Consider the following 20,590-nt stretch of genomic DNA (forward strand, 5'->3'; position numbering starts at 1 on the left):
TTTCCGCGTGCCGCTATCAGTGGCAGACGGCCACCTAGGACAGCATCTTCTAAAGGGGTGCCGACTTAGCCAGCTTGTTTCACTTTGTCTCCAACAGGGGGCACTTGCAGTCAAGCTTGCCTAGCGCACCACATGGGGGTCAACATATAGTGCCCTCAAACAAATAATATTTTATAACTCTCGCTGCTTTGCCATTTTATGGGCAGTAAGTCTTTCCTGTTTTACGTCATTGATTAGATAGCTCTGGATGTGTAACATTAACTCCTACTATAAGGTAACCCTCAATGGTGCCTATGGCTTGTCCTTGTACCCATTTCCTTCACTGAGATGACTCACAGCCCTATGCTCAGGTCACGTCGGTCAGGCTAACCCCGGCTAATCCATGATTAGGGCTCCTCCCTGCTCAGCGCCCGGCGCTTTTCCAACAGCAGAACCTCTTCAGACGTGACCTTGCTTGCCCGTCTGTCAGACGCATTTCCTTAGCCCACGAGCAGGTCGTTCCACCAAGATAAGCCCCTAAAAGCTGGTATCCCCAGACAACACCACACTCCCCCATGTGGATCCGTTATATATGATCACGGGCGGGTTCGTATTTTCTGGACCCCCCATAAACTGTCATCTCCTCACTCCCAATAGTGTAGTGACTGTTTGTGACCTGCAGGGGGTAAGCGCCATCTCCGTATTAAATTATTAAACACACAGTCAGAAGGTATTTCCATAAGATGGAGGCAGTAGTACAACTTCATATGGATTTGCTTCTTGATTTGTTCTTGGCAGTTTTAATTCCTGTCCTCATTGTGTAATTACGAGGAGACGTTCTACTGCATGTCTCCTCAGTCTGTTATGAATATTATTTTGACTTCAGAGGGTGTACACGACCCTTTGTAGGGGTGTCCTCCTCCCAGGATTGGGTGAATATGAATAGTAAACGTGCGAATCGCACTGTGGCCGGCCGGTGCCTGTACATGCTACTTACCTGTTTGCTTTTCTCATTTTGTTCCAAGCTGTGTCCTCCCCGTCATCATTCACTCTGAAGACTAACACACTTAGCACCACTGTTCCCAACTCCTACTACCCAGGTAATGCTCATGCTTCTTACCTCTCCGTTGTACGTGTAACCTCATCATAAACGGTAGACGATGAGAGAATCTAGGCACGTTCTTAACCTCTCTGATACTACCCACACTACGAACCTTTCTGAATAACGGAGAGTAATGTTACCAGTTATGCTAACTTCCGGAGCTTATCGTACCTGGTTAATTAGTATAAGAAAGGCATTGAGGTGGCATTAGTAAGTTGTGAAGTTGCGGTAAGTTCGGCCCATAACGTGGCAACATGCTGCCCCCGTCGGAGAACCCGTTCTCTGCCGTTTTTGTTCGTTGGGCACCTCCACCCTCTGCTCCTTCCACCGGAGAACCGAGAGCTTCTGACTCTGTTTGCGCTGTTCTGTTGCTCCTTCTGTAACTAACAAACCTGCTGCTCGTTTGTACGATGTTCCTCTTTCTGCCCTGTGGAGTATTGCATTCACCTGTTTACTGCTCTGTTTCTCTTCCTTGTAAACATTCAACTCCATGCTGGTTTGGTGTATGCGCAGATCCTCCCTTTGTGCCAACCGCTATTTTAGGTGAGAAACTGCCCTCTTCCGCACTCCTTCTGCTGATCCATGTGTCAGACACACCATTACGTTTCTCGTCCCGCTAGGGGAGGAATGAAGACTGATGGAAGGGAAATGCTCTTTGTTTCTGTTTTCCGGTTTTTGGGCTGCTCTTTTTTTCGGGGATGGCTCCTTCATCTCCATAGCCGCCTGCTTTCCTCCTCTGCGGAACGAGGGCTTTTCCCGAGCTGAGGCTGCCTTCACTCCATCCCATCCGCATTCTGTGTCGTGCGTGTGTGACGTCACGTATGTGTACGACCTCTCATATGCATGGACATACAATGTGGACTGGATGTGGGGAGTGGCGGGGGTGCGGTGGCAGCGCGGGAGGGTGGGGGTGGAGGGGGGGTGCGGGGGGCGGGGTGGCAGCCCCAAGCATCAAGTCCCGTGTGACGGGGGGGCTCAGCTCACAGCTGGGGGGGGGGGGGGGGTTAGATTTACACTCCTCTCCCTTATTGAATCCTTAGTCTCTCATTCCTAGAGGGATCTGTTTGCTATTCCTTTTAATGTTGCTGTTGCCTCTGGCCAACCGCTGGTGACCTACTTGTTTTTCGTTTTTGTTTGGCAGTGTTTATCCTTTTTTGTGATAAAATAGAATAATAAACTATCTATATATTTTAATTTTAATCATTATTGGCCTTTAGTGGAAAAAGCAGCATGTGGTGGGAAGGGTGATTACAGGAGGATGTTCTCCTGATGTTAACTGCATGCGGTTCAGGGTTGACGAGGAAAGGGTGCTCGCAAGAGGGGGCGTGCACACACCAGTATGGAGTCAGGCTCCAGTCTTCCTGTGGGAGGAGTCAGTGAGGAGTCAGCGAGGAGTCAGTGGCAGCAATAAATGGAACATCCAGCATAGACACGGTCGGAGGCACATACTTAGACACACAAACGATGCTGTAATTGGATTTACATTTAAGCTTTTAGCTGTATTTTGTCACAAACATTCTCTTTTGTTAGATTCTCTTTCTTAAATGTTTTTTGTTGTTTTTAAGGCCATACAATAAATATTGCACAATAAAATTTGAATATTAAGCTACTGTGTTTTTTTTGCTCCTGAAATAGCCAAGTGAGGTTATTCCATCAATGTGCGATGCCCCCAGTGGCCGGAGGTATAAACTGCGGGCCTGGAATGCCTAAATGAGTTCAGCTAGGAATCTGTGCAGGTGCTCATGCTGTACTGTTGCTTATATCCTGTCTCCTTTCTCTCCTGCTCTCTCTCTCTCTCTCTCTCTTCACATTTAACCTGTTATCTATCTCCTTATAAAGTGCCAATTAATGGTAAGTTCACAGTTTGCCCTATTGGGGGAGGAGGTTGTGTTGCTTCATGCGGGGGGGGTTGGGGGGGCACGGGGCGCTGCCTCTGATGTGTGTTGACTTGCATGGCAGCTGACATTTCCCATCCCACGCCTGCCCCCCCGTCGCACACAGCGCAGCCACTGGCTAGCATGGCGAGCTCCATGACCCATCGCACTGTCCCGCTGCGCCCCCGGACACGCCTGCCGACGTTCTCAGCCTCTGACCCCAGCTTGAGGGAGGTCCCATGCGATGCCACCATCGTAGCTGACCGTCAGTCCCCTCCGCTCCTCATCTCTATCATCCACGACCCTAAAAGCATCCGTACGCCTTCATCTCACCATCGGTCTAATTATGCCAAGGGCCAGTAGTGTGTGCACCTCAGTCACAGGGTCTGGAGGACTTAGTGGATGTGATTTGTGTTTTTATACGTCATAAAGTAGCTGGATAAAGGACGCTTTTCTGTGTGGTCACCCTAAAATAACTATTTATTTTTCTCGAGTGCTGTAATGTCTGCGCTGATGATGAAGTCCCTCTCGACCACGTTCCTCTGTGTCCTTCACTCACTCCTGTGGCGGTTCAGTGTTAGTCCCCAAAGCAGACGTAGCAGCTGAATCTCTCCCTCACATAGCCTCATCTCGATGACCCGGCCGCCTCTTTGTCTCTCCGTCTCGCGGCCAGCCCGGTCCGGGGTCCTCGCCCCAGGGAGTGCTGACCGTGTGGTGATGGCATGTCGTTGCAGACGAGGCCCAGACGATGGCGAGCGACACCAGCAGCCTGGCGCAGTCGTACAAGAAGCGGGAGGTGGCGGACGTGCCCTACCAGACGGGCCAGCTGCATCCTGCCATCCGCGTGGCCGACCTGCTGCAGCACATCACTCAGATGAAATGCGCCGAGGGCTACGGCTTCAAGGAGGAGTATGAGGTGAGGCCCCGCATGTCCGCCGCTCCTCCTCGTCCTCCTCCTCGTCCTGTCCCCCCTCCGTGCTGTGCCGATTGTAGGTCTCTGTGGTGCCGTTTGAGTCTTCATGCACGGCATCTGCATCCTCGCCACACAGATCCCCACGGCGTTCTCATGCTCCGTTTGCCCTCAGTGTGCCCCTCGTGCCTTGTGGTCGCCCTCCTGCCCCCTGTTGCCCGGCGCGTGGCAGCGCTCTGGCCATAGCGGGGCTTAGCGTTCGGCCCTGTGCTGTAAATAAGATGAACAAGAATGGCATAGTCCGTCCTCCTATTTTTTTTTCTATCTGAGGGGGACATCACAGTGTGAAAGGCTCCTTGCTGATTTTTCCCGCTCCTGTGTTTGAGTTCTGCAGAATTTTTCTCAGCACTTGCGAGCTTTAATCTGACTCTCTGATGCCCGAAAAAAATAAAAAAACACAGACAGGAAACAGGCAGCCCCACCAGCACTGGGCTTAATTTTTATGTCCTTCATTAAACGGTGGCACACTGGGTCACAGCGCTAGCCAGCGCTGCCCGCTCGCGGTTGGCCTCTGTGACGGGCTGCTGGCCTCTCTCATCTTAGGGGGCTCGGGGCTTTGAAAAGTGCACAGTTTGTGTGGGAGACGTTTATCCGTAATGAGCCCCCCTATTGTAAAAAACAAAGCAACCGCATCCAGGGGATATCCCATAATTCCTTGGTCTGCCTTGTCCTTGGCAGGCTATTTGGGGCTGTCTTAAGGGTTTCATTTCTGTTTTTCTCTTGAGGGGGGGCAGCAACACGGCTGGGCAGATGAACGATGCACGCCCCCAATCCCCCACCACCCCACCACCATTCTGGATGCTTCCTCCGACTGGCTGTTATTTTTAATGTCTTTATTCGTAGACCTGTCAACTAAAATGTAGACCGGCTTGTTTGGCTAGTAACCCATTTGTGTGTGATGTTCTCAAACCAGTGACCTTTAAGACTGACCAGGATGGTGTCCAAACATACTACTAAAATGCTCGCTTATTTCTCTCTGACCCATGCTTCTTGTTAATCTGTACATTAACTGTGGAAAAGATTAACGAGGTAAGCGGATCCCTTTTGGTTGTTTGTGACTTGTAGCAATCGTCACATTATAGTCTTACCAAGCTAGTTACTTGTAGCCTTAGGTAATGCTGTGTTATTCCAGTCAGGAATGAATATTTTTAGGGATAAATGCATCTGGAAACTGCCATCGGAAGATAAATGTACATGTTGGCAAACTGTGTCCTGCTCCCTCCCAGCAATGATAGTGGATTTGTTTTGCTACATACTGGAGCACCTTTTGCCCAAACATAATGTCAAAATGTTCCCATTTTTTGAGATGTTTCATTAATCCGTAGTTTCTTCTGTCTCGAGACGATGCTGGTGGCTTATTAACTGCCCCTGAAGGTACCACCAAGGAGAAAGGCGGGATTTATAAGCAGAGAATCGGTTTACCCGCTCAGAGCACAGCTGGATTCCGTAGATAAGTTTTTCCTATATATCGTTGTCTTTGAGAAAAAAATATGCAGCAAAACAAACTGCTTAATGCTAAAAGGAATATTAAGCGCCTCATTTTTCTACAATAATTTCCTCTGTTTGACACCTTTCTGTCAATTTGTGTACCCCTGACAAACTGTTCAGAGTGTAACCACTTGTGAAGGTTTGAAGCTCTTTGGACTTCCTCTAAGAGAGCTTGTTAGAGCTTAATAATTGTCTGTTTTCTGCCTTTGATTGTGATTTTTTTTTCCCCTGATAGTGTGCTAAGTCAGAGGTTGCACGCACTCTGAAATGTTTGTTCCCCTTTAAGAATCCAATAAGTAATGTGTCACTGCGTGTGCTGTTGCATGTTTAAGGCTTGGAAGCACACATGTTACATTACCACAGTCAGCCAGTCGCTGTGGTAACACAGTAAGAAATAAGAGTTAAAGAAATGCTGAAATCTGTCAAGCCGCTGTGATACGGGTTAGTAATAAGCTATCATGTAACTGGATTCCTGTGTAAATTAAGGTACCTGTAAGGGTGATTTTCTCCAAAGTGTTTTATGCAAGAAAGTATAGGGTAAGGTGATTTTTATTACTTTTTTTTTACTTTAAACTGAACAAATTGTCGAGAATTTATCTTGCTTTAAAAAATAGTACCCTGACCCATATGATGAATAATGCATATTACTTTTCTCTGTTGCTAGTTACTATCTGCAGGTATGGTAATACCATGGAAGGTAGCTGTGAAATGTCACCTTGTATAAGGTCTGTCTAGACCTGCTATCTCTGAACTGAAATGCAACCACTGGACCTGAGAAATCATCCTGTTCTGTATGCTATATGTTCTATTGCTGTATGCCTTTGAGTACCACTCCAGAAAAAAGAACTAGCCACACTGATCCAGTTCATGGGAGACATCAGCACTGTCAGATGCTCATTACATTCAGAAGGAGCTGTATGGTCAGCCATTGCAAACCTTGACACGCGTTTACCCTGGTGTCACGCTCTGTAGAGAACTGTAGAGAAACATCCAGTCTCACTCTGCCAGGAACCTGACTCATGGACTCTGGCCTTTAACCATGTCAAAACAGTATCTCCCCCCCTTCGGACCGTTTGAATCGTGATTCTCTGTAATGTCTCATCGATGGATTCCCCCAGGAACAGATTAGCTACTGTTACACATGTGGTGAAAAATCATGTTTAACTCTTACATGCTCCTACAATAATTACAGTGGTACTTCAGTTCTCGAACTCGTTAGAACTCGAATTTCTTAAAAGTCAAACCAACCAGTTTGAAAAAAAATTACCTAGAACTCAAACCGTGAACCCTGACCTAAGATAACTTGTACACGCGGGGAAATGAGTCACGCGGCATGTCTCTCAGTGGAAACAAAGGGTAACGCTTCAGTCTCAGACTCGCATTCGCTGTTTACACTAGCTGAATACATATATTTAGACAGTAAAAATACATTTAGACAATTATATACAGTAACAGTGATTGTTACATAATAAAATACATTTAAAAAAAGATTTCTTATTAATAATCTTAATATTAATAATAAACCATTAATACATTTAATCATAATAATATTGTCGTGCCCAGTGGGGACAGAATGGAGACAAAGGCACAGACGTCAGGGTATCGGGGAATATGAGGTTTAATTACAGGTAAGGCAGGCAAAACGCAGACGGGCAATGCAATGACCGGACTGGGGAAACAAACTGAAACACGGACTAAATACAGAGGACTAATGACAAGAACCAGAAACAGCTGATCACACGGGGATCCCACATGGGGTTAACGAGGAGGCGTGGCACGCGGAAGAAGCGGACGATCGGGGCATGACACATTGTTTTTTTTTGTTTTTTTTAACTTTACACATTGTTTGGATACATTTATTTTCTTACTTTAAAAATGACTGTTTTGATAAATGTGCTTAGATGTCTATAGTACAGTATATGCTTTTCTTGTTTTGTCCGGTTCATTTTGTGTTTAAATGCTAAACAAAAAAAAAAAAAACATATTTCGGTGTAATTTTTTGGGACCGGGAACAAATTAACTGGTTTTCCATTATTTCTTATGGGGAAAATTTAATCAGAACTCGAACTTTTTAGGATTCGGTCCGGAGTTCTGACCAGATTAATTTCAAGTCCTGAGGTACCACTGTATGTTTAACTATGAGAAAAGTCACCTGACATGTGCCTTTTTGGGCTCAATTTGACCCCAGGGTAGGTGTGAGAGATGTTAGAAAACAATCACATAATTCTTTCCATTCTTTAGACATCTGACAAACACCGCACACAGCCACAACTTCTCCTGCTGCAACTCGAATGGTGCATTTAATTTGAACCGGGAAGTCGGAATTTCTGAGTTCCAAGTCGGTGGAACCTGTATACCCCTGACCTCAGAATTCAAGATGGCTGCGCCCGTTATCAACAGAAGTGAAATCTGTAGTTATATACTGTTGATTAACACTTATGTTTTAATTGTGTCTTATTTAATCAATTGTACACACAGTATTCCAACCCCTACCTGTGGACATGTTGCTACAGTGTTTGTATGCTCAAAATTTCCCATAATGTGTTATCAACTGGTATTGATAATAATGGCTAACAATGATCCTGCTTAGAACTAGCATTGCTAAATGCTTTTTGACTTCTTGTACTGGAACGTGGTTAACTCGGTGTGACGTCATTTACAGCTGTTGGGGTAAATGGAATGCAGCATAACACTCACTGAAACAAACTCCCTTTTTTCCTCTAGTACCCTTTAGCTGTCCTAGGTGCCTGGATACCTAAATGAATACAAGGAAGAACAACTAAACAAGAAACTAAAATAAAATATAATGTCACGAAACAGAACAGCATAACCCAGCACTAGTTATGGCCAAATGAATTTTCATGAACCATTTGCTGTATTTTCTGACACCAATAGATGGTGCTCTATTCGAAAAGGAGCTCAATTCGTGCCCCAAAGCAGACCAAGAGCGCCTTCTAGTGCAGTCAAAAATATAGAAAATTGTTCATGAAACTTGAATTAGCTATCACTATCCAGCACAGTTAGGGTGAGAAAAATCTAAACTATAAAATAAAATATTGTGCATCGCAGTAGCAAACTGGGTGGGGGGGGGTGTTTTATCTGCCTGAGACCCAGAAGTCGTCCCATCTTGGACCAGTCACATTTCATACCCGGAGGGAGGAAAGTACCATTTACAGGGCTCATCCCGTCTCCTGTTCCCCTCTGTGGTAGACGGTGAACCCTGAGGTCTCATTGGCCAATGAGTTTCATTAGCCAATCACATGCACCACTCATCCCCCAGGCTACTGGGGGGCTAGACGGATGGGTGGAGCTTAAATGCTCCAGAAACCCGACAGCGGGTTATGGGGCATTCTGGGCCATCAGTGGGATAGGAAGGTTGTCCTACTCCGAACCAGCGACACCAACAGAACAGGTGATGGCCCCCAGCACCCTCATAGCGGGTCTGTCTTAATTTCTGACAAGACTGCCTCATTTATTAATATGTATGTTCCATATTCCTATGCAGAATTTAGCAGCCATACAAAAGGAATGAGGTTTCAGGGAATATAAGTTTTGTAATAATCAAGGCTGGATGAGGTGTTATATTGTATGATAAATTGGTCCTGTGGTATTAGGGATTGTGTCTGTATACCTAATGACTTTGGGAGCTCAACGAGCCCATTTGAGGTCTCTGCTATCTAAAAGAATTGCATACTTTGTTTTCATAACCAATCGCTTTAATCTACAAATACTTCCTAATCAAAGTGAATGGGTTGTCATTAATACAGTTTTGAATGTTTCATTATTAATGGATGCCCTGATTAAGGATTCTGTTTTCTGTGTACTGGGTTTCTATCCTTTGGTGTCCCTTTTTAAAAATACTCTCCCTGACACGTTAGATAGTTACCCGGCCTTCGTACCGTGAACGTGTCAAGCACTGCTCCTCGGTTTTGATGTCAAAGATTGCTGTGTTCAAGGGAATCCGCCTTTATCGTACATGTGGGACTTCTGCATGTATAATGCTGTCAGTAAGACACTGAAGACATGTTGAGAACTTATCTTTAAAAACCTGATAAAATTACTCAGTCCTTTTTCTTCTGTTTAAATATTTCCGATTATAAAACGTAGATGGTGGCACCCAAAGGGGAATCCCAAAGGCACTTTCCGTATGTGTGAGCTTCGTGCTCCACCTTGTGTGAGAGTGTTAAGGGCTATAGCATTGCTTAGGGGCTTGTCCTGTTGAGCTTTTCATAAGTACTGTGTCAGGGCTCACAGAGGCAGTTATGAACATTTATGTCTCGCTTATGAAGGGCTGAAACACTTTCCTGGATGCATTTTCCCAGTGCAACATAAAATCAAGAAATTAGGGTCACCCAGTCCTTGGATCCAGTAGTGAAATCACTCTGCTGACCTGCTAATTTGAACCCCCAAACTTCCAGTCACAGGTTCCTATGTGAGTCCTAGCCCACTGAGCCCCCCCATTATGCTTGAAGGTGTAAGGCATGTCTACATTATAGCCCTTGCTTTTTGTACAGTTATAGCTGCCCAGATGTCTCTCAGTCCAATGTCCTGTTGAATCTGCTTCCCACCCTAATCTGCATCCCGTTCTGTCCGTCGGTGTGGATCTTTATCGTGGTCTCCTCTCTTGCTTCTTTATTCCCCATTCCCTGTGTTTCCACCTTGTCGGCTGAATGTTGGTCAGCAGGACAGTGATGTTCGCAAAATCGCTGCAGCTTGGCGATGGCGCCCCCTCTAGAAGCACGGCTGTCCATCGCCGTGCATCAAAGCACGTTTAATGTCTTCTGGGGCCACCGGGCTTCTGAGTGGATGTACTTGGAATGAAACAGCTGCCTTTCAAAGCATCCCCTGTAGTGACGGTTTACAAGGCCCAAGAAAGCACATTTTGACAAGGCCCTGCACCGGACGGCAAAGGTCATTCCACGGAACGTCTGTAATGCTGAATTTGTATCTTCTTGCCCTGAGTGATTGAAGCATCCTCCGGCTGGTGCACTAAACCCTTATCGGTGACCTCAGACGTCTTCTGGAAGGTCTTTATCCCCGCTTCGGGCAGTTCATCTGAACTCCCGGAACCTTCAATTTCACTGACAGCATTTGGAAATTGGCCATTTTATACAGCAAAGTTCTGTTGTCCAAAACTGTGGAAAAATTTCACAGCCAAAATATCGGAATATCAAATTATCATTTTTTGAATAACTGTCAAAACTCCGGCATTTTTTTAATGAGCACCAGTAGCGATGTTTTTGAGAGACGTGTTACGAGTATTTTCTTGGTGTTTATATTTAATTTGTTTTTGTACTCGCTCACGCTGCGCTCTTCCCGATGGAAATGCGTGGCCTGAGCACCGCCACCACCATCCCCCATATCCCTCCGCCAGACATCTCTCAAAACCGTCAGTCACTCAAATTCACGGATACGTATCCTCCGCTGACAGACACCGGCATGCAGGAAGCTTTCCTCCCTGACCCTGCCCTCCCCCTGAACAGTAACACGCAGGGGGCCCTGAAACTTTATTTTCATGCTCACTGTAATTGTTCTCCGGTTGAGATCAGAAGGGTAGACTCACGCATGTGCCTGATTAATATTTCATGGGCGTCCATGGAGAAGGCCTGTTTTGATCCACCGGCCGTACTGTTTTTATTTTATTTATTTATTTATTTATAAATTTTTTTTTGTCCTTCAAACTGTCAGTGGCTGGGCTCCACTCAGGGAGCAAGCCAGAGGCTGCGAGGACCCTAATGGGCTTATCTGTTTGACACCACTCCAAGGGTCTTCTTCATTCTGTGTTTCATGTCCAATAGCGATGGGGACGTGGACATTTAAAAGCGAGTTTCCATTCTAGAGCTGAAAAGAGACCTGTTCTTTAGCTTGGTTATCTTTTCAGGCTTTGGGAGGGGGAGGGCTGGGGGTTGGCAGGATGGTGCCTCGTTTTAACTCCCATTTCTTGTCTGTCTCATTTTGTCTTTTCAGAGTTTTTTTGAAGGACAGTCTGCGCCGTGGGACTCCGCTAAGAAAGATGAGAACAGGATGAAGAATCGATATGGAAACATCATCGCGTGTGCGTAGGGACGGCCTGCCGCCGCCACCTCTGACGTAGCTGCTGCTAGCGTAGCATAATTGCGATAATGAAGTCCTAATTAAATATCATTATTAGTTAATAGCAGTATGAGGGGGCCTGTTAAGTGGGAAAAGTGAGAAATGGCCATCGACTTCACACGACTTCAGTCCTGGCCTGGTAACTTTATTTCTGCAAAGGTTTATTACCTCTCGTAAAAATGTTTTGATTTGTCGGTTATATATATGAGATAAATATAACCCCAGGGGCAGCCCTACCTGTAAAATGATTGCCCCCCCCCCCCACCCCCATATGTCTGCTTAGATGGCCATTGCCATATATATCGGGCTTCAGTTGATTGAGTTTTATGAACAGCCAATTTCACACCTGTCCGGGGAGACATGAGGTGCTGTTGATAAATACCTTTACATGTCTGAAGTCCCCGGTGTCTCTCTCTCTCTCTCGGAAAGGGCAGGTTATGTCTCCTTCTGTAACCCTCAGCAGATTTCCTGCACCTCGCAGAGATTAATTTGTCTCTCTCTCTCTGTGCCCCCCCCCACCCCATCCCTGTTTTGCAGATGATCATTCCCGTGTCAGACTTCAGCCCCTGGAGGGCGAGCAGAGCTCGGATTACATTAATGCAAATTACGTTGATGTGAGTACGCGGCCGGACCGGCTGGGGCGCTGACGTGAAGGTCAGCGTGCGTGACATTTCGTGGGGCTGGCAGGAGGGCCATAGACCCACAGCCCCCCGATTCACACAGCCCTGCGCTCGGGCTCCCCGAGGCACCGCCGGGCCGGTGGTGGCCTCAGATCAGACTGGGGGGGTCACTTTATGGGGAAGAGCGCATGAGACCAGGACAGGACAGAGCACGGTGACGGATAGATGGCATGAATGTGCACACACAGCCCCTGTCAGCTGACCCTCCCATCCCCATAAACCGCAACATTTCAGGTGGTTGTATTGTTCCGAGAGCCAGTGTAACACAAGCTGCCTGCAAAAGTCAGGGCCAGTTATCAGAGGCATGTACAGATCTAGTGGGATTTGGTGGTCATGTGACTTGGTGGTCATGTGACTCGCTGGCTGCCCCAGCCCTCTCCATAGATCCAGCATGACATCTTGATGCAGACACCCAGACCAAGACCCACCCAATGCTCTCCCTGTCCTGGCAGTACACCATGCCCCCAAGCACCCCCCCCACACTGCATCCTGACTCCCAGTGGCTGGGCAGTGACAGCCTATAGCCACACCTTCAGAGGGCGCTGTAAATTCACCACGCAGGTGGGACACCTTGCAAATGCAGGGTCTTTAATTATTAACAGGCCGCCTTTTAGTGCGCGGCACATAATGTTCAGAGTGCTTTTTGAAAGAAGCTCACAAAGGCGCCCCATTATTAGACAAGGAGATATGCATATTAAAGAGGCCTCTGATTGAAAATGGCTTAATCTGTGCCGGGGGCCTCGTTCGGCGAGTACTTAGAAGCCATGTTGACTGATTAATGACTTTTTTTTTTTTTTTTTTTTTTTTGCTTTTCCGGAAAAAAACCTCTTTAATCCGAAATCGCCGGGCCTGTCTAAACTAATAAACCCTCGTATACAGAACAGTCATACAATATTTATCAAGCCACCATAATATGCACTCTTAAATAAAATAAATATTCCCTTTAAAAGAAAGGACGGTCATGTTTATGTATGAAAAGAAGACAGCGCTCCTTCCATCACAAAAATAATCACCTTTTTTCCAAAGGATCCGACTAAGATTCACCCCTAATGCACTGGCGAGGAGCTGTTTTGAATCAGAGCGACTCATAGCGCGGCTCTCCGTGTTTATTTACGTGCTGAGGACAGCGAGCTAATAGTGCGTAGCTAATGATGAACCCTGTTGTATCCAGGGTATCTGTGCCACTCGCACCGGCACCAAGCCTCTTCCTACAGCAAAGAAAGCTAACCTTTTTGTCCAAACTTACAAGGTTCCTCTTCTGTGTCTGGTGCTGTTCTGCCCTGATTCTGCCGATCCGGTCCTCCGCTCCTCTAATGAGAGCCCGGCCCCCCTGCAGATTAGCCTTGGATCTCACTGCCCCGGCTGGATCTCGCGGATGCCGGTTGCCGCCGGTTACTGTGGCACTGGGCGTCGTAACCAGGCCCTTGGGGGTCGAACCAGTGGGGTGAGGCTGAATCGAGAGGGGAAAATACTACACCCCGATTCCTCTGCTAATGAACCTGGGAAAGTAGGGGCGTCTGGCAGGGCTGAATGAAAACAACAGCGGCAATAATGAGTGGATAGAACCCCTCCGAGGGAGGCCCGAGTGCTGATTTCCTCAAACTCTACGGTCAAAGGAGTAGCATCCCTTTTTACCTCCGTGTTCCTTTTGTCCGCGATGCAGTCTCATCGGTAAGTTAGATGCAGGGCAATTAGCGCATGAGTCATGCTGGGAGCCGGTGGCAGTGACCCACCTCACGTCACCTTAGAGGGGTCGCTCCGTGGCGCCCCCTTGAGGCGGAGGGACTTGTTCCAAGCAATAAATAGTGTTAGATACAGATCACTCACCCAGAAATGCATCATCCCTCCATCCCCCCGGACGAAAGAGTAAACAAATCCGTACATGGTCCAGGTAGATAAAGGGGTCTTTTGAAGCTGGGGTGTAATTCTAGGGCAGGAATGGCCCAGAGGATCGCCATTCGGGTCCGCTGTTTGTGAAGGTCCTTTTATTCTGGCTTACAAACATTAATTACAGTCAAATTTAAATGAATATGGTGAAGATAGGCGATGATGGCGGGGGCAGTCACAGCAGTGCCAGGAAAGGGGCCACTTTTAATTCACGGCATTTTGTGTCGTTGGACGACGCTCTCATGAGACTATGAGACATTGAAGAAATTAAATTTGAAGGGATTGGGACAATCCCAGGGAAAGTAAACCTATGGCAGAGAAAACTGCCTGTGCATTTAAGGAGTCTCAACCTCTGTGTGGGTTTGTATTTATCACATTGTGGGGGGGGGGGGGGGGAAAACTTTTACTTTTTAATACTTTAAAAAATGAAAAAATGCCTGTAATATTGTTTGATTACTTATGGTTACGGTTAAGGCTGCGTGGGGGTTAGGGTTGTCATAGGTGGCTGTGCATTTATTTCTGGATTGTAGACAATTTTACTTTATAAATTGGGATTTTGTTTTGGACTTCCCCTGCCGGCCCCTGGAGGATGGGATCCCCCTTTGAGTCTGGTTCCTTCCTTCTAGGGAGTTTTTCCTTGCCACTGTTGCCTCACTGGTGGCTTTGGGCAGGGATAATGTAAAGCGCTTTGAGGTAATGGAAATGTGGAAATGCACTATACAAAAATGAATTGAATTAGGTTTATGCCCATATGAAATGAATGGAGTGTCCCCACAACGTTAGGAATATATGGACTTTATTTCATTTACAAACCCGTCTGTGTACCGTCTGAGGTGCTCTCATGCCACATGCGTCCTTTACAGTGACGGCTCTACGTTTCCCCACATAAGGCCTTGTTCATGACTAGATGTGTGGCTGGCTTACGAAACCACATTTCAGGATTATTAAGCTGTAAACGGTGGATTCTGTACTAGTGTTTTACGGTAACTGTGGGGGCTTTGTGCTAGGGCACTGTATCTGTGACCAGAAGGGCGCTGGTTCAAGTCCTAAGGTCGGAAGAGCAATTTCACTGAGCGAGGCTCTTAACCCTCAGCTGCTCCAGGGACAGACTGACTCTGCTTTCTTGAAAATGTGCATCGCTTTGGATAAAAGCGTCTGCTAAATAAGTAAAATGTAAAAATGTTTTCTCAAAGGAGTAAGGCAGGTGTTAGATTTGGCCGCTTCTCAAAAGTGCTACTCAGCTTTGGATAAAAGCGTCTGTTAAATGAATGTAATGTAGCGCAAAACTTACTTTCAGTTTTGATCCTACCAACTGCATTGAAAGCATGAAATCTGTCTGTTCTGTCAATCCCTTGCAGAATATTCTAACACACCTTCCCCGTGTCCTCTGTCCCCACAGGGCTACCACAGACCGAACCACTACATTGCCACCCAAGGTAAGCAATGAGGCCGTCTCCTCTCGACACGCGGTGTTGGCTGCAGGGGCCAGAGCCGCTCTGCTCGTTTGGGGAGCCAGCAAATCCCCCCACCCACCCATCGGCTCCCTGTGCTGCAGTGTTAGAACAATTAATCAAGGCCGCAAGCGGGTTTGGGGGGGGTAATACATAAATGGATTAGCCGCGACGGACGGGCCCCCTTTGTTTCCCGGTTAATCTTGCAGACAGATGCCTGTGTGCAGAATGTTCCGGGGAGCCCTGGAGGTCGCCTCTGATTGATAGTTAATTGTGTGAAATCCATCGTGGCTTGCCGGCGCTCACCAGCAGGCTGCGCTCACGGGTAATTCCAGTGACTTTAAAGAGAGAAAGGAATGTAATCAGCCTGTAATGGACTCGCAGTCTGGTGTGGTGGAGCAGGGAGTCGCGTGATCACCACTTAATTACAGCCACCTGCCTTTCGCCAGGTTCTAGAACTGGGTTAGTCTCGTTCTGATATGGTGAGGTGGGCTTTGAGAGTTAGGGGGTGACCCTCCGGAGTCCCTGGGGGCTTTGAGCTACCGCCCTGTTGCCAAAACCCACCCTCAGATGTCTTACCCTGAAATGGCCGGAATTGGGGGGAAAAAAACATGGCTGGGAATTTGAACCCAAATCAGATGGGAGTTTTCTGTGGTTTTATACACCCCCAGTGCCGGGCTTATGATACTGTCTCAGTCAACAGGACAGCATTTTCATGATTTGCAAGGGTGTATACACAGGGGTGGGGCCACAGGGATACTGAAAGTTGATTGTCCCCTGGTGTGCCCCCTCACCTGTCACTCATTGATCCAAAACATTTCATTGGCTAGCCCTTCATTTCAAGACTAGACCTTCTGTATGAATTGTGGCCCCTCTTATGCCCCCCACATTAATAAATCGACAACCAAAAGTACATGGATCTTTGTTTTAGAAGACCTTTGTTTTGATCATGTGTCCTGTCTATGGACTTCCAGTGCATATTGGAGCAGAAATGTTTGAATTTACATCTGGAAAAAACAACGGAGCAGCCCTTCATTCCGTTGTGCAAGTCGTACAATTTCCTCTGAAACTGTGCGATGAAATCATCAAAAAAAAAGAGAGAAGAGTGTAATCATTTTTGGGTGGTTCCCAGCTGTCAGGCTCCCTCTCTGCGTGACTGATGTACCGTGTGACCCTGTAATCAAGTGAGGCTGGCATATCCGTTCGGATGTGCCATCGGGGGTGGGGTGGTGGAGGGGGGGATTGTGCGATGAAGGACCCACCTGACTTGAGTGAGAATAGCGATGGCGAGGCCTCATCAGCTGCCATTCACTGCCGGCTTGGGCAGCACTTTGGGCAGCTGTCCCTCCATGAAAGCCTCATTAGCTGGGGCCCGTTTACCCACAGCGGCTCGGAGACGCTTAGCCTCATGCTAATGGCAGACTGCGGATGCGCTCCTGGGCTAAGCTACACGTGCTAGTCTCTGAATTATGTGCAGCCTAGTCGTGACAGGAGGATTGAAAGCATTGCCAGGGGGGTCGGCGGAGCGGCTGGCTGAGCTGCAAGGTTCACGCTAATTGATGGAGAGGAGGGATCATCGAACCCCCCCCCCCCCGTGACACGGGCGGCATCATTTCCATCATTTTGGCCCGTGAGCTTTCTGCATGCATACAGGAGAATTACAGGTAGCCACTCGAAACGCCTCAGCGGCAGTGTTGAGATATTAATGCCGAAAGTAGATCACCTGCAGGGTCCTCAGCTGTCACTCTTAACCCATGGGGGAGGGAGGCTGTGGCTCGCTGAGGTGACACCTACGAGGAGGCGCGAGGGGGCCCCTCATCCACAGCAATGGGCCCGTCAGCCTCCCTCCCTTTATGCTCCTGGCCATCTTTGCCAGCCCGGGCCTCACATTTCTTTGCTATGGAGTGGCGTCGGCCAATCAGAGCTGATGGGCTTCACTACGGGCTGGTATCTCCCAATCACAGCTGACATACTTTGCTACGGGCTGACATCTGCCAATCCGAGCTGACATACTTCGCTATTGGCTAGCATCTGCCAGTCAGAGCTGACGGGCTTCACTATTGGCTAGCATCTGCCAGTCAGAGCTGATGAGCATCGCTACAAGCTAGCGTCTGTCAATCAGAGCTGATGGGCTTCACTATGGGCTGGTATCTCCCAATCACAGCTGACATACTTTGCTACGGGCTGGCATCTGCCAATCAGAGCTGACATACTTCGCTATTGGCTAGCATCTGCCAGTCAGAGCTGGCGAGCATCGCTACAAGCTAGCATCTGTCAGTCAGAGCTGATGGACTTTGCTATGGGCTGACATCTCTCAGTCAGAACTGATGCGCTTCACTACGAGCTGGCATCTGCCAATCAGAGCTGATAGGCTTTGCTATGGGCTGGCGTCTGCAAGTCAGAGCTGATGGGGTTGACTACAGGCTGGCGTCTGCCAATCAGAGCTGATAGGCTTTGCTATGGGCTGGCGTCTGCAAGTCAGAGCTGATGGGGTTGACTACAGGCTGGCGTCTGCCAATCAGAGCCCAGCTTTTAGAGCTTGTGGCAGGATGAGGGTATGGTTAAGAGCCAAAGACGAGGGTGGGCAGGAAGGCGGGTCTCAGGAGCCGGCAGCCTGACCCACACAGGCAGCAGTGGCATTTACCACCACTTGAACTATGGCTTTGCTTGGGGTCCCTGATGCTTAAGGGCCCCCTGCTGACCACAGTCACTACACTAAATTTTAAATAAATATGTTCTTTATTTGGCAGCATGTTCTGCTAACCAGCCAGCCAGCTGAAGTTTTGGGACTCTGCCTGCTAGCTATTTATTTAGGTTTTGAAACATTTGGGGGGGGGGATGTTACTCCAGGGGCCAGTCAGCTTTCAGTGCCCCTGTGGCCCCACCCCTGAATATACCCCTGCAAAGTCATGAATGCACTGTCCTGCTGATGAAGACGGAGCTGCACCGGCCCCTGACCATAAGGCAGGTCTCCTTCTGGGTAAACGGGAGACGAGAGCGCCTCATGCTGGCAGGCCACTGTCATGGGTATATGAGCTGCAATGCGACAGGCCGGGCGGCCTGGGAGTGGAGGCGGAGGGGGGAGGCAGCTTGCGGAGACTCCGGCTAATGTGTGCTAGCGCTCCAGGAGGCGGGGGCGGAGGGGGGGGGGGGATTTGCATGCAGTAATTATTTTGTCAAAAGTAATTTTTTACATTTGGCTGTTGATTAAAAACAGTGCTAATTTGATTTAATTAAATACATAATTGAATTCCTATCATTGCACCTTTATTGCTAAACGCAGCCTTCACTGCAGGACAAAGTTTAAGGGAGGCAAATTAAATTATATAGAGGCAGTGCTGCTTCTGCATTTGTGTTTGCTTTCACGATTATTTATTTGGCTGCCTGAAGCATATGACTGTGTTTTCTGATTATGCCGTTTAGCGCCGGTATGGCGACGCCTAGCAGAGCTATTCTCCAAGACGGTGGTTACTCAAAGCTGTTTGTCTGAGCTCTTCCACTAGCATGCATCAGTCCTTATTGACGTCCTCTGCTTCCATCCGATGGTGACATTTCTGACATCTGATGGTGACAGCTGCTTGATTTCTCTCCCACTGCAGGACCCATGCAGGAAACCGTCATTGATTTCTGGAGAATGGTGTGGCAGGAGAACACAGCCACCATCGTCATGGTCACCAACCTGGTGGAGGTGGGAAGGGTAGGTACTGGATGACGATGTCTTCGAGCTTCTCCAACCTGGGTTGGGGTGATGTCATCTAGCCAGCAGAGATCCTAGCCCTTCTGGATCTGACTATAACTAGGCGTGTTAGAGGGGTACGGACATCCTGGAAGATTCAGGGGCCCTTGCACATTGTAGTGGCCCCAAATTATATCCCACTCAGCAAATTCTACTAGGGGGGACCCCCTCTGTCCAGCAAAATTTGGGGCCCAAGGTGACATTTTGTCGGGGGGGCTGGAATTTCTAGCACCTGTAAGGATATCCTTCTCATATCAGGACCATCTTACTCTAGTATTCATGTGAGGATGACTATACCCGGCCGTAAAACTCAATTAGGATTGATTTGACTGTTACTATACTGATCTACCGTGGATGATGACTACATTAACGATTACTACCTACCAGTTTAGGAAAAATAGTGTTCTTGTTAACGACGAAGTTTAATGTGCTTCTTCCAGTTTGTGGGGCTGCAATGAGATAATTAAGCAGATCTGATATAGCCTGGAGGGCAACATCTCTGTGGTGTGAAAACACATCTGCATTAAGGCTGTCATGACATTTAGGGTGTTGCTATGATCATTTATATGCTAGGAATGTAGTAGGAGCTCAGTACTTATGTACATCAGTGACATATTGCCCAGGAAGCAGGGTCTCCTGGAGCAATTGAGGATTAAGGGTCTTGCTCAAGGGCCAAACTTTGACATGACTTTGCTGACCACAAGCTTTTAACCAGCATCCTAACCTGCTGAGCCACACATTGCCCCCCTCAGTAGCTCAATAGTGGAAATATCTCAGCCCTATAGACAAGATATCCAGCAGCATTGGGGGGCCTCTCTAGCTACAGCTGGGTCACCCTCTCCAAGAACATGTAGTTATTCTTAGAAGGCCCTGCAGAACCGGGCCGTTGGTACCAGGCCAGCACCCAGCTCCTTCACAGCAGGCCATTGGAAAGAGGAATTCAGTCCTGAAATCTCAAACCTGGATCTCTGCGGGTTTTCACTGGCCATTCAGCTGGAGAACAGCTTTTCTCAGTCCAGCTGGCCCCTTCCCGCAACACCCTCTTCAGAATTGGGTGTTATGATGAGCGTTGGTTGTAACCCAAGGAACGCCTGGCCAATCAGACCGATCAAGTAACATAACAGCCCCCAGTTAATCTAATTCCGGAGGAAACCCAACATCTATGATTCCCACCAGGGATTCTGATTCCGAGGTGTCTCTCTCGGAAGTGTCACTGGATACAAAAATCTAATTTCTCTGCTAATTAGTCTGCGTGTCTCAGAAGGAGGTCTCATCACCAAGGCAGCCTACATCGCTCTGATCCCACAAATCACACCTTGTTCATCCCTTT

The 20,590-nt window shown here is 47.8% G+C and overlaps 1 protein-coding gene across 11 annotated transcripts in view; it reads left to right on the forward strand.

The window, feature by feature from the left end:
* The window catches only part of LOC111849733 (receptor-type tyrosine-protein phosphatase mu-like), a 153,550-nt gene that overhangs the window by 121,301 nt on the left and 11,659 nt on the right, over positions 1–20,590 (forward strand). For 4 of the 11 annotated variants that reach the window (XM_023822844.2, XM_023822848.2, XM_023822851.2 and 1 more), the window contains 8 exons: positions 1,005–1,079; positions 1,595–1,624; positions 2,921–2,932; positions 3,690–3,871; positions 11,381–11,468; positions 12,044–12,120; positions 15,473–15,509; positions 19,124–19,221. In XM_023822844.2, coding sequence (XP_023678612.1) covers positions 1,005–1,079; positions 1,595–1,624; positions 2,921–2,932; positions 3,690–3,871; positions 11,381–11,468; positions 12,044–12,120; positions 15,473–15,509; positions 19,124–19,221 — 599 coding nt within the window. The remainder of the gene's footprint in view (positions 1–1,004; positions 1,080–1,594; positions 1,625–2,920; positions 2,933–3,689; positions 3,872–11,380; positions 11,469–12,043; positions 12,121–15,472; positions 15,510–19,123; positions 19,222–20,590) is intronic. The other 7 variants (XM_023822849.2, XM_072711334.1, XM_023822856.2 and 4 more) reach the window with 4 other exon arrangements.

This window comes from Paramormyrops kingsleyae, chromosome 4 (genome assembly GCF_048594095.1).
Source record: "Paramormyrops kingsleyae isolate MSU_618 chromosome 4, PKINGS_0.4, whole genome shotgun sequence".
NCBI lineage: Eukaryota > Metazoa > Chordata > Actinopteri > Osteoglossiformes > Mormyridae > Paramormyrops > Paramormyrops kingsleyae.